The 14780-nt window shown below is 37.9% G+C and overlaps 1 protein-coding gene across 2 annotated transcripts in view; it reads right to left on the minus strand.

Annotated features, from left to right (window-relative positions):
- usta (uronyl 2-sulfotransferase a) overlaps positions 1-14780 on the minus strand; it is a 59790-nt gene that overhangs the window by 16382 nt on the left and 28628 nt on the right. For both annotated transcript variants that reach the window (XM_041975763.1, XM_041975764.1), the window contains 2 exons: positions 10710-10753; positions 4031-4186 (listed from right to left, as the gene is read on the minus strand). In XM_041975763.1, the coding sequence (XP_041831697.1) occupies positions 4031-4186; positions 10710-10753 (200 nt within the window). The remainder of the gene's footprint in view (positions 1-4030; positions 4187-10709; positions 10754-14780) is intronic.

A 14780-nucleotide genomic window follows, 5' to 3' on the forward strand; every position in this document is an offset into this window, starting at 1 on the left:
GCAAAATACATTTCATCACTCAACAGTACTTTTCCCCATATTTCAGTCTTCTTCAAAGAGGGAAACAAAAGGTTTTAAATGTTCTTCTGATGTGCCCTCCCCCCACATTGGTTGATGTGCATAAGCAGAATGCTTTTGGCACATTTGGTGAGTTGATGTGTGTGTGTTTGCTAACCCACCCCCTCTGTCTGTCTGTCTGGCCAGACACCCTCTCATTTAGCAGGGAAAGCTACAGGGAGAAAGTGGAGGATTCCAGGCATACCTGCATCACCCCCTCCTCCTTCATCCCCAGTGGTGTCTTCACAGGGCTCATCAGCGGAATAAGGAGGGGCCAGAACCACAGAAGGCTTTGACTACTGTCCTGAGCGCGACCTAGCACAGCTCACCTAAACATCTTATAATGAAAGTTAAACATAAACTATAACAATCAGAGGGTTCTAAAAGGGATCTGTTTGAATATATCAATATGTACCTTGCCAGAGTTTTATGTTTAAATATGTAATTAGAGTTGGAGTCACAAAAATAACAGCTGGCCAGCAATGTGACATCCTGCCATGTGATGTCCTGTTTAAGTCAATTATCTTCAAGTGACTGGAGGTTAAACGCTGCACTGGGGATCTGTGCCTGGTTGTAGCTGCTGAGCATAAATCTACTAGTTAATATTCTTGTCAAAAGGAGCAAGCAAGACTCTGCATTAATACAAATACACAAGAGCTGTTTTCTTTATTTGGGTTTTTAATCATGCTTTTTTTTCTTCTTTATTTTCTTCTCTTGCTCTCCAAGTACAGATAAGGAAAGACACATATTATACTTCAAGTTAAGTTTTGTAAAGTTCCTGACAAACAAGCCATCCTCACATTTTGGTAACCCACACACAAGTCACTGACCTTGGGAAAACCATTAACACACTACTGGGAGAGCAAGGAGGAAAAGCGTCTAAAACCAGCAATGCCAAGCCAGAACCACAACTGATGAGACCAGCATGTCTAAACTGAGTCTGCATCTGCATAAGTCAACATGCACTGAAGTACACAGGCAAACAAACACACAAAGAAGGAGGCACATTTTACTGAGTCAAACTCCCTGCCACCTAGCTTAGACTCTGGTATGTACACACTCTTTTGGCTTGGACTATTCACAGAGATGTTTAATGTCCAGAGACATAATGAGGCTGATGGTGTGCAGCCACTGAGTGTGCAGCCAGCATTCACAGTCTAACACATGAATAGACAAGTCACTATTTCAATATTGGCTCACCATTTACATCAAATCGGTCAGTAATGGCAATACACATTTAGAAATGCCTGACCATTCACAAGTGGTTAACCTCTTCCTAAAGGAGACAACCAGTAACATCATAAGAGGATGTGAGTCACTGCTGCAACAGTTCCACAGAAATACATGATTAAGCTGCTTTCAAATGCCGTTGGCCCCATAGGTTGAATCATTACTAGGAAATCATTGACATGACTGAGGGTGTGGATGAAGCATTATTCTTAAGAAACCCAAAAAAGTTTAACTGTAAATCACTGTTCATTTCGGGGTAATTCCCCTTCCATTCATGCATTTTCATGCATTTTTCTTTACACAGAAAAACCTCCTTGTACCACTGGCAGCTGCTCAGTAGCAATGAAGCACAGATGATGTGGTTAAAATGGATTTATGTAAGATAGATCCACAGCTGGAACTAAAGTTTTAAGACATCTTACAGTAAAACACATAAAAAATCCTTTATTTCCATAAGGTATTTTTCAGATTTCATGTAAATAAAACACACATATGATAATGATAATGTTAGTGTTCCAGTTGCATTTTTTTCAAGCTTCAGCAGCATTTAAATAGGCTGATCCTACTGACTTTTGCCTGTACTAGTGTCTTAAAATGCTATGGGATTTTAAATGGCAGCAGGTGCTCTTCCAGATGTTGACAGTTGTATGCATAAAACAGTTCAGTGAAGTTTTGTTTCCACATACAGTGTAAAATGCTTGATATGTATACATGAAAGTGACATAACCTTGGCTGAACTTAAAGGGGACATGAAACATTTAATAACGAATGCATCAGTGACTTTTACTCTAGAGTGAACCGCATGGTGGCAGCAAACCGTAGTAGGTTCGACCACATCTTTTTCATTCTGACTTACAATCCATTTTTTTTCCAAGTCAATCACCATCAAGTTATTTTTTTATTTTTTTTCATTCTGGTTCGGAGGCTGTGCTGCTCAAGTGATTTCTCTGTGTACTTTTTAAAGACTTGTTATGATGTGTTTTGATGGCAACAGTGCAGTTGTTTACCAGCAAGATCAACTGATTAAGCTCTCCAAAACCAAGATAATCAGCAAAATAACACACCAAATACTAAAGGAGTTATAAAAGAAGCAAAGAGGATGCAGGGCAGGAGCAGGGCAGGAGCAAGGCAGAGAGAAAAATGGTAGAAATTCAAAACATTTCTTCCAACCGTTCTGATGGGTAACGTACAATCACTAGCTAACAAAAGGGATGAGCTCCAAGTGTTAATAAGGTCTCAAAAAGAATACAGGGAATGCAGTATTATGTGTTTCACTGAGACATAGATGCACGAACACATCCTGGACTCTAAAGTGTCTGTATACTGCTTTAAGACTGTGAGAGAAGACCGCACCAACATAATCAACACACAGAATTGTGGGAGAAATTGGCATTTTGGTTGTACCCGCCATCTTTTTACGCTGGTTTACAGTGGCTCTCCTCTTTTTAATTGCTGTCTTATTCGGAATTTCTGAAAGTATTTTGTCCTATTATTTTTTTCTCAAATTGTGTACTTGGCTGCAGCAATAGCTTTGTCATCGGTGCACAAAAGGTTTGCAAGCAGAAGTAAAGATGGCTGCATTTATAACATGTCAGCTATGAATGGCTACCTCACACTTCCAATACAACCCTGATACCTGTCATCTGCAGAAATATTCAGTTGACGGCTCTAATAACAACTCTCCGTTGTGGGGTGTATCAGTGATAAACAAGAAGCTGAGTACAAAGAACTGATCAGTCAGTTTGTGAGATGATGTGAAAATAATCACTTCATCTTGAACACAAACAAAAGAGATGATTGCTGACTTCAGGAAGAAGAGGAGAAAACAAAACGCAGATTACATCGTGCAAGAAGAGGTGGAGGTAGTGGAGGAATAGCTCAGAGTTCAGCTAGACAACAGAGCTAAGTTTAGCTTAGTTCAACTAAGATTATTCAATGTCTTCACCAAGATGTTGCATATCTTCTGTTAGTCTGTTGTGAAAAGTGCAATAATTTTTGCAGCCATCTGTTAGGGCGGCAGCATCAGAGCCAGAGACCTAAAGAGATTAAAACAAACTGATCAAGAAGGCTGGTTCTGTGCTCGGGATAACTCTGGAGCTGCTGAACTGAGTGTCCAGAAAAGAATGCTGCACAAGCTGCTGAAAATAGTGGAAGATTCCTGACATCCTCCACAAAGCAGTGAAGGAGCATCAGAGTGGGCTCAGTGTCAGGCTTCATCAAGTCCAATGAATGACAGAGAGGTACCAGAGATCATTCCTACCAGCAGCCATCACCCAGTATCTTCTTCTATTTAATTTAATTTCTTTCATTCATTGATTCATTGATTGATTGATTGATTGATTGATTGATTCATTCATTCATTCATTCAATTTAATTTAATTTAATTTAATTTGCATTTCATTAATGAGTTGTTTTAGTTATAAGACCTGAAAACCACAGACCCGCACATAGAATAACATTTCCTAAATGTTAGCAGCATGACTTAAAAAACAATACAAAAAAAAAAAAAAAACCTTAATGAAACGTTAAATTAGGCTAGGCTTCAGGTAATCCTGTTAAGTTATTGTTGGTAATTTCCAACTGACGCCTTCAAATTGTTGACTTTCCTTTTTAGTGGCTTGCAATGAAATTATTTTATGAGGGTTCTTCTGCAGGTTTATACTGTATATTAAAAGATAAAATAAAAGGTACCACCTTTGCATCTTTATATAATGTTTACATCGTGTTTTGCTTTGTTTTTTACCTGTTCATGTTTGGTGAGACGTGTTTTATTGTGGATGTCCGAGGAGACTAAGTTGAACTGATGTTTCTCAGCCAGTAACCTGAGTAAGATGACCACCGTCCGGCTGCCACACTTCCCTACACGGTTATAAACCACCTGGCTGGGGAACGGCAGCACCTGCAAACACACAGACACATGAAGCAAAAGTCAAGCAGATTGATAAATGTATTAGACTTTTATTGATCTAGATCTTTTGTCCATCTCCCTCATTTTTGCCTTATATTTTTTACACTTCATTAGACCATGTATGGTTTCATCTTCATTATAAAATTTACACATTTACTTTTGTCATGCTTACCCATTAAATAAAGAATACTATTTAATCCAGTATGTCCCAACCTTATCCTAAATATTACCCTGTTGTCTTTTTTCCTACTGCCCTCCTCCCACTATTGTTTGCTCAGTACAACCATCATCCTTTTTTCTCTTCATCCCATCACTATTGCCATTGTTCCTTTATTCTATTCATAATAATACTACATGCTTCCATCTTACCATACTTTACCACCATATCAACGTTTTGTTGCTTTGCACATTGCTTCGCCTTCTTACCGAATTAGAAAATCCTTCAGTCAGTGATGGAGCCTCCCACATATTCCAATTTTCTTAAGTTGTATCAGTAGTCCTTCCCTCCACATCAAATCATAAGTCTTTTATATGTAAAAATAAATAAATAAATTAATTAATTAATGAAAAAAAATACAGCATGGTACTGGTAGCCTGAGTTTCTTAACTTCCTGCTGTAGACACAATACTCGGTTCATAGTATTTTTCTTTCCCAAATCCACTCTGATAATTAACCAAGTATCCTCTGCTTTCATTATATTAAATCAACCTTTCAGTTATCATTTTCTCCATAAGTTTGCAAATATTGGATGTTAAGGTAATTGGTCTATAATTCCTTGGACTAATGCAGTCTTTTTCCAGTTTAGATATAGGTACAACAATTTTTAATTATTCAATAACTAGTCCATCATTATCTCATAGATTACTATAGGCATTGAAGTCACCACACCATATCACCTTGTCATCCCACCATGATCGAACCATAATCGGTTCAACTGACAATCTTTTATATGGGTTGTAAAAATAGTTAGTTTAGTCATTTCCACCTTCCCAACTTTCACCTCCTTCGATAAGGCTATTGGGTGTAATATGTTCATCCTCCTTCCTAAAGTTAATGATTATTTTAACTTCTTCCCTCACCATCTTTTTACTCCCATTATGATTCCTTCATCTGAGCTGATGTCCTACAGGTACCTCTAATTACTTGGACCGCCCTCTTCCTAACTGTATTTCCCCCCTTACTAGATAGCGGTGTCCAGCCATCCATATCCATTTACATCGAACCAGTCACAAACCAGCTTCATGTCCAAAAACCTCAACAGATGTTCTTTCCTGTAGCCTTGCTGTTGAGTAATCGTCCGTCTGGCTGTCAACAACACCATGTCCCTGCGCAATGAGACATAACTGACTTTTTAAAAAAGCTGTCAACTTTGTGCTTTATTTCAACTAACTGATTCACTGATTAGTCACTTCCCTAGTACTTATGTACAGTAGGAGAGATGTAGGAAAAACAAGGTGTGGGAAAATGTTTGAAATGTCATTCAAAGATGAGAAAACAAGGTGAAAAAAGAGGACATTTATCAAACCCTGTATGCATTCTCTTGTCTTCAATTGAGGGGGACTCAATTGACCTAACATCTACACAGCCTTTCAGCTAGAAAACCCACAAAGCCTGAGCAGGGTCACACATGCTTTCATCTCCTTTCTTCATTTACTCATTTTTCCACTGAACTGAATCAAAAATTGTGCTGCAAAGCATGCTGACACTAACTATTAGCATTTTACCGCACACAAGCTACAACAAGCACGTACACACCTCATGACTCACCAATTATAGAAGCAGCACATCCATGATTCAGAAACTCAAAAATAAAATGGGGGAAAAAAAAAGAGTCAGACTTGCTATTTCTACTGGGAAGAGAGAGGAAGTTGGGGCTTCCAAGTGTATCACACATGAGGGTCATTTTAGGTCTAGGATGACAAAAATGCACTAATTCAGCAATTATTCCTCAGGGCCCATGAGGTTTACACAAACAGCCTGTGATGAATAAAGGGCTAATCAAGGAAATTAATCATGAACAGGAGTGACAGAAAATGGAGACCAGATTTAGTAATTATAGCGACAGAACAAGAGGGAGGACAAAAGATCTGGACAACTTTGTATGAAGGTAAAAGTGACAGAATTACCTCAAACAAATACAGAGAAGACCTTTCATGTTGCCATAGAAGCCTTTATCTTTAACAGAAATTAAGCTTTCCAGTAAATCTGTGATGCAATCATGGTGAGACCAGTCAGTCAAGTTACTGGTAGTAATACTGTGGTCATACTGGATGGATTAACACTCATCAGCCTGCTTCTCACACCACAGTAACAGAAACTGATTGCGCCCTTGTTAATACCAGTGCTCTTCAAATCTGGTGCAATCTCCACACCACCCCACAAAGCTCAGCGTGGCCTCACACACTGTCTTACATTTTTCTGTGTCTGCCAAAAGCAGCAGGCCAACCCAAGCAAAGATTCAGTCACAATATCCTCTGTAAATGTGCGCCAGAGTCAAGTAGAACGTCACAGAAAAGTCACAAACCTATGGATATTAACCAAGTCAAGGAGAAAGAAGAAATGAAATGACGGCATAGATACTTATCAGATGACATGCAGTTACTGTAATAATCCCTCTTTTTTCATAAACCTGAACTTGATGAGCGATGGAACCAATATGGCACAAATAAAATATGAGCTCCCTAATTACAGGAGGATGTGCATGGAAAATAATAAATACAAAAAATAACAATAAAATGAGCATTTATGTCCCTTTAGACTCGGAACTACATTGGCTTGCTTCTTTCTTTGAAGTCTAATGGAATGTTAGATTACTGTACTTCTAATGATTTTGAATATCAGTAGAAAATATTTAAACTAAAATAACAGAAGGGTGGGTTAAGTTCTCAATGGGCTTTTTAAAAAAATCTTTCAGTCGGCTTTAGAAGCAAAAAACAAATATAAAAATAAAAGTGAATGGTTACAGTGAACACTGACAGCTTTAAGTTTTTGCAAGTTCACAAAGTTTTGTCTACAGGCAGGCTACAGCTTGTGTTGCATGCTAGAAATCAAAGCAACATAACAGGTCATACACACACGCCGGGGTTTCTAACAGATCAAAGTATTATCAAAAGCAGCAGCTACATCTTTTTTGGGAAAAATTTTCTAGCAGATAGGAAATGGTTTTCTTGGACAGGAGTCCAACATTCCTCAGTGTTCGCCAAATAACCGCAGACATCTCAGCTTGTCACAATAATGAGGCGGGTGAAATATGTGCAGTGTTTGCTGGACATCATTCCCTGCTGATATCATGACAAATGGTTGTGTCACACATCTAACAGACTGCTGCTGAATAACACTGGAAGAACACCAGAGATGCTATCAAAAGACCAAATCTCCCGCCGGCACTGACTGCACAAAAGGGCGATCTTTCAGTTTGTGCTATTCTCCCCATTCTGTTGAGCTTAGTTTTCTGATACATGCTGTGAAAAATGTCTACAGAGTCCAAAAGTAAAGAGATTCTGTTAACAACAGATTCATGTAGTCATAAAGTACAAAAATATGTTCTAGAGAAAGGCTGTTTTCAATTTTGCATGTAATGTGGATGCATAATCTGACTTGTGTTGTGGTATTTGCAGGGAGCCAACTTTAAGCTGACTTTGAAGAGAGGACTTTCTCACTAGCTTTTCCAGAACCCTGCCCACACATTTACACCCAAACCTCTAAAGGCGTTATGGTGTTTTGAGACATCTTAAGATGTAACATTAGTTCAGTATAAGAACATGTGTTGGTGACCCACATATCATGACCACCGCACACACATTCATCCATCATCCTGCAGCCGTTTCTGTAAAGCAACACCAGCTGCTTTCTTCTGCTTACCTGATCATAAATAATACTTTACTGATTTTAGCCCACCCTGATTTGAGTTCAGTGTTGTCTACTGTAAACTTCTCATCTTGTGTCGAGGGGAGAACAACTTGTTTATGTTTCAGTTGAGGAAGAAATAAGATTACAAGCATTTCCTGTCATTAATGAGTGGAGGATGAGAGGGGAGTCTCTCTGTAGCAGTGCAGAATTTCTCTCTAACTATGCATAAGTGAATCAAGATAAATTGGTCCAAAAGTAGTCTAAAAATTGGAAATCAGACAAAAACTCATCAGATGGAACTGTTTCTCTAACAATAACTGCAGAAACTGCAGTTTAAATGCACGTTGTTTGATGTTTAAAAAAAAAAGTTAGGAAAATGTGTAAAGTGATAGATACACATTTAAGAGATGCATAAAAATGTAAAGGACATTCCAGTCATGCTTCCATGCACATAAACTCTCATAACATTATTTTGGGAGAAGGGTGGTTTTTCTATAGGCTCTCATTTACGTTAAGTTTTCAGCTCGATTTCTAATCTTTCCCTTCATTTGCCAGAACCGCAGCCTTCTGAGCACACATGCTGTGTAGGATGTCAGACCACTGCTGGGACTGTAGATCAGTGCCAAGAGGGGCATGTCAACAAAAAGATAATGAGAGATGTGGTTGACATGCTGCTTGCCATCAACATGGCATTAGCAGAGTCTGTGTGGGAGATGAGATGACAGATGGTATGGAATCAGTCAAAGTTTGCAACTAAATTACAACAACTGTCAATCTAGTTTGTGCATCTGGAGGCTGTATGTGCAGCTTTAAAGTCATTACTGAGTCTGTATGTTCAAATCATACAGACTCACATCTATCTATCCTCCCTGAGCATGAGGTAGGATAAATACTGTCTGATTTTACAGAAATTAATGTTTGATTGATAATATTAATCACATGATTAAATGATCATGGTTTCACAAAAGATCAAATCATTTTTAAATAACTTGATAATTTGTTTGTTTGTTTATTGCTTCAAAATTTTAACATTAAAATCTTGAACTTTTTTATTTGAACTAGACAAAATTAGCCCAGTTTTGCATATCTAATCTTCTTGCATCAGTTTATAAAGACATAGCAAACCAAACACTTGATGCTAGTCATTAAGGTTTTTGGATATAAAGTCCCAGAGTTCACATTTCACAAGCTAAGTAGCAGTTTGTTTTACAACGCAGCCATTGAACTACCTAATTTTAGAACATTATAAAGCCACCCATTTTTGGGATGATAAACACTAATAAACACTACAAAACAGAATAGATTTTTAAAGGTACATGTAGTACTTGTTTTTATCTATATAACATAAGTCACACATTGCAGAATATATGAAATACTACTTGCCAGCAGCTGATTCTGCATGTAGCCAGACAGATAAACTGGGCCAAAACGAAAAAAAAAGTCTAGATAACAAGATCCAGATGAATGTTTCAACGCTTGCATCTGCTCAGAGTGATGATGAGCACAGTTATATTTGTAATGCTGTTACAGATATACAGTAACAAACAAGGCTTTATTTACTATAAAACAGAGCAAGAATGAAGTCAATCATCATCAGTCCTTTCTGCTTCTGAAGACATTCTGTTCCATTAAAATCCCACTTTTTCTAGACGATATGATAGATGAGCCTCTGCATGATCATGTAAATATGCGTAATATCAATGCCTTGGGACATTACAGACTCAACTCCAACTCCAAAAGAAAGATATGAAAACAGTTTGATTCATAAAGGAATGATTTCCATTCATTAAATGTAACTGGATATGAGCCTAGAATTAATTCAGCATTTGCAGTTTATAGACCTAGCAGAATAATACAAACTCGCAAGAACCTTTCCTGCATGAAAAAAGGCTTAATTTTAGATAGTACTGAGTTCTGAAAGATAAAAAGAAACAACATCTCCTCTGGGTTCTAGCTACAGTTTATTTCATATAAATAATATGGGGCTGATGAATGTTGCTGTATGAAATAAGCATTGTGGCTGCCTGGTTTGTCTGAGTGGTCACAACAAATTTCACATACTAATTGACAATCAAAACCCAGATGTGGCCTGATGGAGTATTAAAAATACAGCTGCTCTCTTAAGCCACAAATAAACCTTATTACCAAAAAAATAAATAAATAAATAAAAATAATAAAATAAATAAGTCTCAGGTTTGCAATATAATACAAATTAAACTTACACTGTAATAAAAACTTACATCACCTCATCAATCAACTCTAAGAAAGGGACTTAAACAGATTAAACAGAAAAGCAATGAGGTGAAAATGAAGTGACTGATTAAAGAGGGTGATAATAAACAAAGGGGCAGACGGAGGATGAAAGTGGTTGGCAAGCAGAGAAAGAGGCAGCAGAGAGGAGACATGCAGCTGGATGGATACAAGGCCCCTGTGTCAGTGCTGTATGTGTGTGAGAGAGCGTGTTCAAAGCATTACTGTAGCACTGAAGCCAGGTCTTGCTGGTATTTAGAGTGAGTTTGCACGAAGCTCCCTCATACAGACCTAACCCTTATCCTGGCTGTACTTGACCAACTTGGATTGCAGGGTAACACATCAGAGACAGGCAGTTTGGGAAAGAAATGAAGGGACAAAAAAATGCATGGGAAGATAGAAGGAATGACTTACTCTTGGAGCAGGGGGTCCACGGTCATCCAGATATGTGGATTCACCTGCAAAACCAAACACACATTTAGGCATGATCAGACAGCATGAAGGAAAAGATTGGGGGTATTTTGTAATTGTTTACTACTGTTTCTCTGCTGCTTGACTGAAACTACTAAACAACTAAACTGACTCCTAACTTATCCGATACACATGCTTGGTCAGGACCTTGCTGCATCGGTGCAAAAAACAAAAAACAACCACAAAGCATCACTTTAAATGTGCAGGGTTTCTCAAGTTGGAAATCTGGTGGCAAAACCAGGGCACTATGAGAAAGAGGAAAAGATTTAATCAGTTAAATACATGTTATTGTGTATTTTAATGCTTAACCATGATGTTTTTCCAAGCCTAACTGACTACTTTTATGGCCTTACATTAAAAACGTCCTTTTAATGTGTGACAAAGTAGTAAAGTGGTAGAGCAAAGGAAGTCAAAATAAAGACAAAAAAGGGAGGGGGAAAACAGTTCAAAGGTTCAATAAAAAAACAAGTTTTGGTTTGGAGTTTCTCCACCTCGACCTTGCGTGGGATGTGCTAAAGGCCGATTAGCAAGAACTGTAGAATGACATTTTCCTGTTAAAATTTATTATTAGTGCAGCAGAAAGAAAGCTGCTAATACAGCAGTTTCCTGTGCATTGGAAAGTACTGGCAACGGGGTTAGCTAGTGTGGGGAAAAATGACGTAAAGAGCTTTTGGCTAAGATTCAAACATCAGGCTAAAAATGTATAAGATTCTTGGCCAAAAGGCAGCTTACACAGGGGTAATTTGGAAACAGGAAGTTGACACTGATTAAGTAAACACTCAGAATACCTTGCTTTAACTAATGAGACATAGCTAAAATATCTACCTAAGTGACAGAAATTTCTCAGTCTTTTAGAATTTTTCTGCATCTACTGAGCCCCCAATGAAACAGAATATCTCTGTTTATGGGCAATATTTCTAACTGGATGAACATCTGAACTCTTTGGGATTATTCTGTATTATTAAATTTGATGTAAATCAGCAACCTTTAAGATCACTTCCGTAAGACACAGTTAATATCAAACTCATGATGTTTGTGTATGTGTGTCTGTGCATGCAAGAGAAGAGAATGTGTGCACTTTAAATAAAATTAGCTCTAAACTTCAGCACTAATCTTTTTTCCCTAATTGGATACTGCGTCTCTAAAACTCCTGATTCCACTTAACTGTTGTTAGTTTCTTTAATATAAAATCTTTTTCAGCATACTCTTAATAACCTTTCCCAACAAATCTGTTTTTGGGTACATAAGAAATATTTTCAGATCAACTGGATATGATTAAAATCATCCAACCATTTATTAGCCACACCCACTTTATCCAGACACCTTTGTATGTTCACATTCACATGTAATGAGCAACTATCATTGCATGCATATCTTCAGACTGCAGGAAGAAGTTGGGGAATCCAAAAGAAGGCCACAAACGCTTCTCCATGAGTTTGACAAGGAGGTTCGGTGCATGCAAGATATGACCAAGTTTAGTAATATTTTAGCTTTGGCTGAGATTTATTTTCTTTCCTTCCAGTTTGCACGCCCTCCAGATAAGTTTTGATAAACCAGAGCAGACTTCATTTTTTAAATCTGTGGCTGAAAGCAGCAGCTGTGTCCTCCATCTTCGGTCTCACACACACACACACCCACACACACACACACACACACACACTCACAAAGCATATCTCTTGAGCTTCCAGAGTGAAGATGCTGTTAAGAGAGTTGTAGCTCATTCATACAGTATGAAGAACACTGTTAAGCTGTTTTATGTGGGAACAATGGAGCTCATTCAAGGTTGTCCTCACACTGACTGTTTGTGCTCGCCTTTCAGCCCACTCTCCTAATCCAGGCCTGGGCTTCAGACAGCGGCCTTTTCTTTAGCTGCCCGTTAATACAGGGACACATCAGTCCCCATCACATGTACAACATTACGGGTGGAAAAGAGAGAAAAATGATTAAAAGAAAAGAAGATGTGTGTTAATACGTGGAGGGGCTGGGGATGACATAAACTGCAAAAGAAAAAAATATTACATAAGAGTACAGTCTTCCCTTGTGTTGCGTCTCTGAAATGTGATTCAGAACACAGATGAGAGTAAGACCAAATGATGCATTTACACACAGCGATTTATTTCCAGCCAGTTTCTGTCTTGGCATGCATTTAGAGACGTTATTATGTGTTTTGGCTCTAAGTTCATGACTTTGTAAGTGCTGTTTATACTCTAGATAGTGGTGTAGGTGTGTAAGCTTTGAATAATTAGTTTAACACTGAGATCAAATCTGCTTCGGTCTGGCCCAGTTACAATATTTCACTTTCCCACACACACACCAATTACTATATAGAACTGGTGTGGCTTCTTGTATGTGTCATGGTTCATTAATTCATCAGATGCTGGATTTATAACCACTGACACAGCTGCAATATGCGCAGCCTCAGGTGGTTTTTTAGAGTCCATGTTTTTATCTTTTCATCTGCCTCTTTTTGTGGCTTCATGTAGTTTCCAGAGGAATGCTAAAGGAAGGCATGCGCTTGTATTTCTTCTCAGAGGCATTTCAGGTCATGTTGGGGTGAGGATGCAGAGAGGCAGACGTCTCTGTTCCTTCCTCTGTCATCCATCATGAACCCACCCCAACCACCACCCCCGCGATGGCCAACACCATCATGATCTCCATTGAGTCCCTCTTTTCCTCCTTCTCATTAGTGTTTTGGATAGAGTATTGGAACTATGTTTTTCCAGGGCACGAAGCTTGTAAAAACTGACATCTGTCCTCCGCCCCCACCACCCACACAGAGAGGAAAATAACCATAAAGAGCCACTGTACAGTGTACTGTACTCACTGACCCCATTGTACACTGATGCGAGATGACAGAGAGAACGATGTGAGTATAAAGAGACATTTTCATTTGTTTAAATTAATATAAAAATAAAGAAACTAATTACTGGTCTGCAAAGAAATTCATAACTAATATAAAAACTGATAAGTATGACTATAATCAGCAGAGCACAACAGCCCATTTTCTCATTTAAATCAACAGAAATAACAAAAAATAAGATCTCTTGGTCCACTGACAAATGAGCTGTCTAAGCTCTATTTTATGCAAAATCTCAAATAGTAGATTATGAATAAAATAATTTAAAATAGACACACTCACTCAAAATATCAGCCAAAAAAAAAAAAACAACCTTAGAAGCTCTGAAGCTGGAAGCATGTGATGACCCAATAATATATTTTGTTTTAATGTTTCGTCTATGGTTCCACAGATGACGCATGATTAAAGTTGAAAAGCCGTTTCAGTCGAAGCTCACTTAAAAGTGGAAGAAGGACTTCACAACTTTCTAGAAAATGCACATATTTTCAGATTTATTATTGCATTTAGTGTTTTTGTCTATGTGTGTGACTGTGTGAGTATGTGTGTCAGCAGGTGATTGGAGGAGTGTGTGTGGGTATGCATTGGTGTGTAGCTAAAAGGTAAATTGGATTACTGTGTCACAAGATCCGTGGACTCGCCTCTGGTTATAAAGAGCTGCAAAACCCCTTCCTGTTACAGTTATCTAATTAATACTGCAATGTGATCAAAGTTAATGTGTAAATGTTTAACTTTTAGTTATTGATAATCTAAAGCACCCAGCATGTTATACTAAAGATTTAAAGATAAAAACAATGATAAAAAAAAAAAAACACACTTAAATAACACAGCCCACATGATGCAAACTGGTATTGCTTTACATAATCTGTGCCATGTAGGGATGCCATGATTTTGTTGAGGTTACTTCATCCCCACAGATTTTTAAAAGATTGCCTTACTTAAATAAAAATTAACAAATGCAAATACAAACTGAAAACTACAGACAACAGCTTCAACTGGAGACATTACAAATTGTGATTTATGTGGCAAACAAAATGCCAAATTCTGTGAAGATGTGACTTTTCATCATTAAACTAATTACTACAATATGAGTCTGATGAGGAGAACCAACAGTTCAAATTCAACATATCGTCCTCAAGTCTCTCAAGAACATCTAACTT

Source organism: Melanotaenia boesemani, chromosome 22 (genome assembly GCF_017639745.1).
Source record: "Melanotaenia boesemani isolate fMelBoe1 chromosome 22, fMelBoe1.pri, whole genome shotgun sequence".
In the NCBI taxonomy this organism is placed as follows: domain Eukaryota; kingdom Metazoa; phylum Chordata; class Actinopteri; order Atheriniformes; family Melanotaeniidae; genus Melanotaenia; species Melanotaenia boesemani.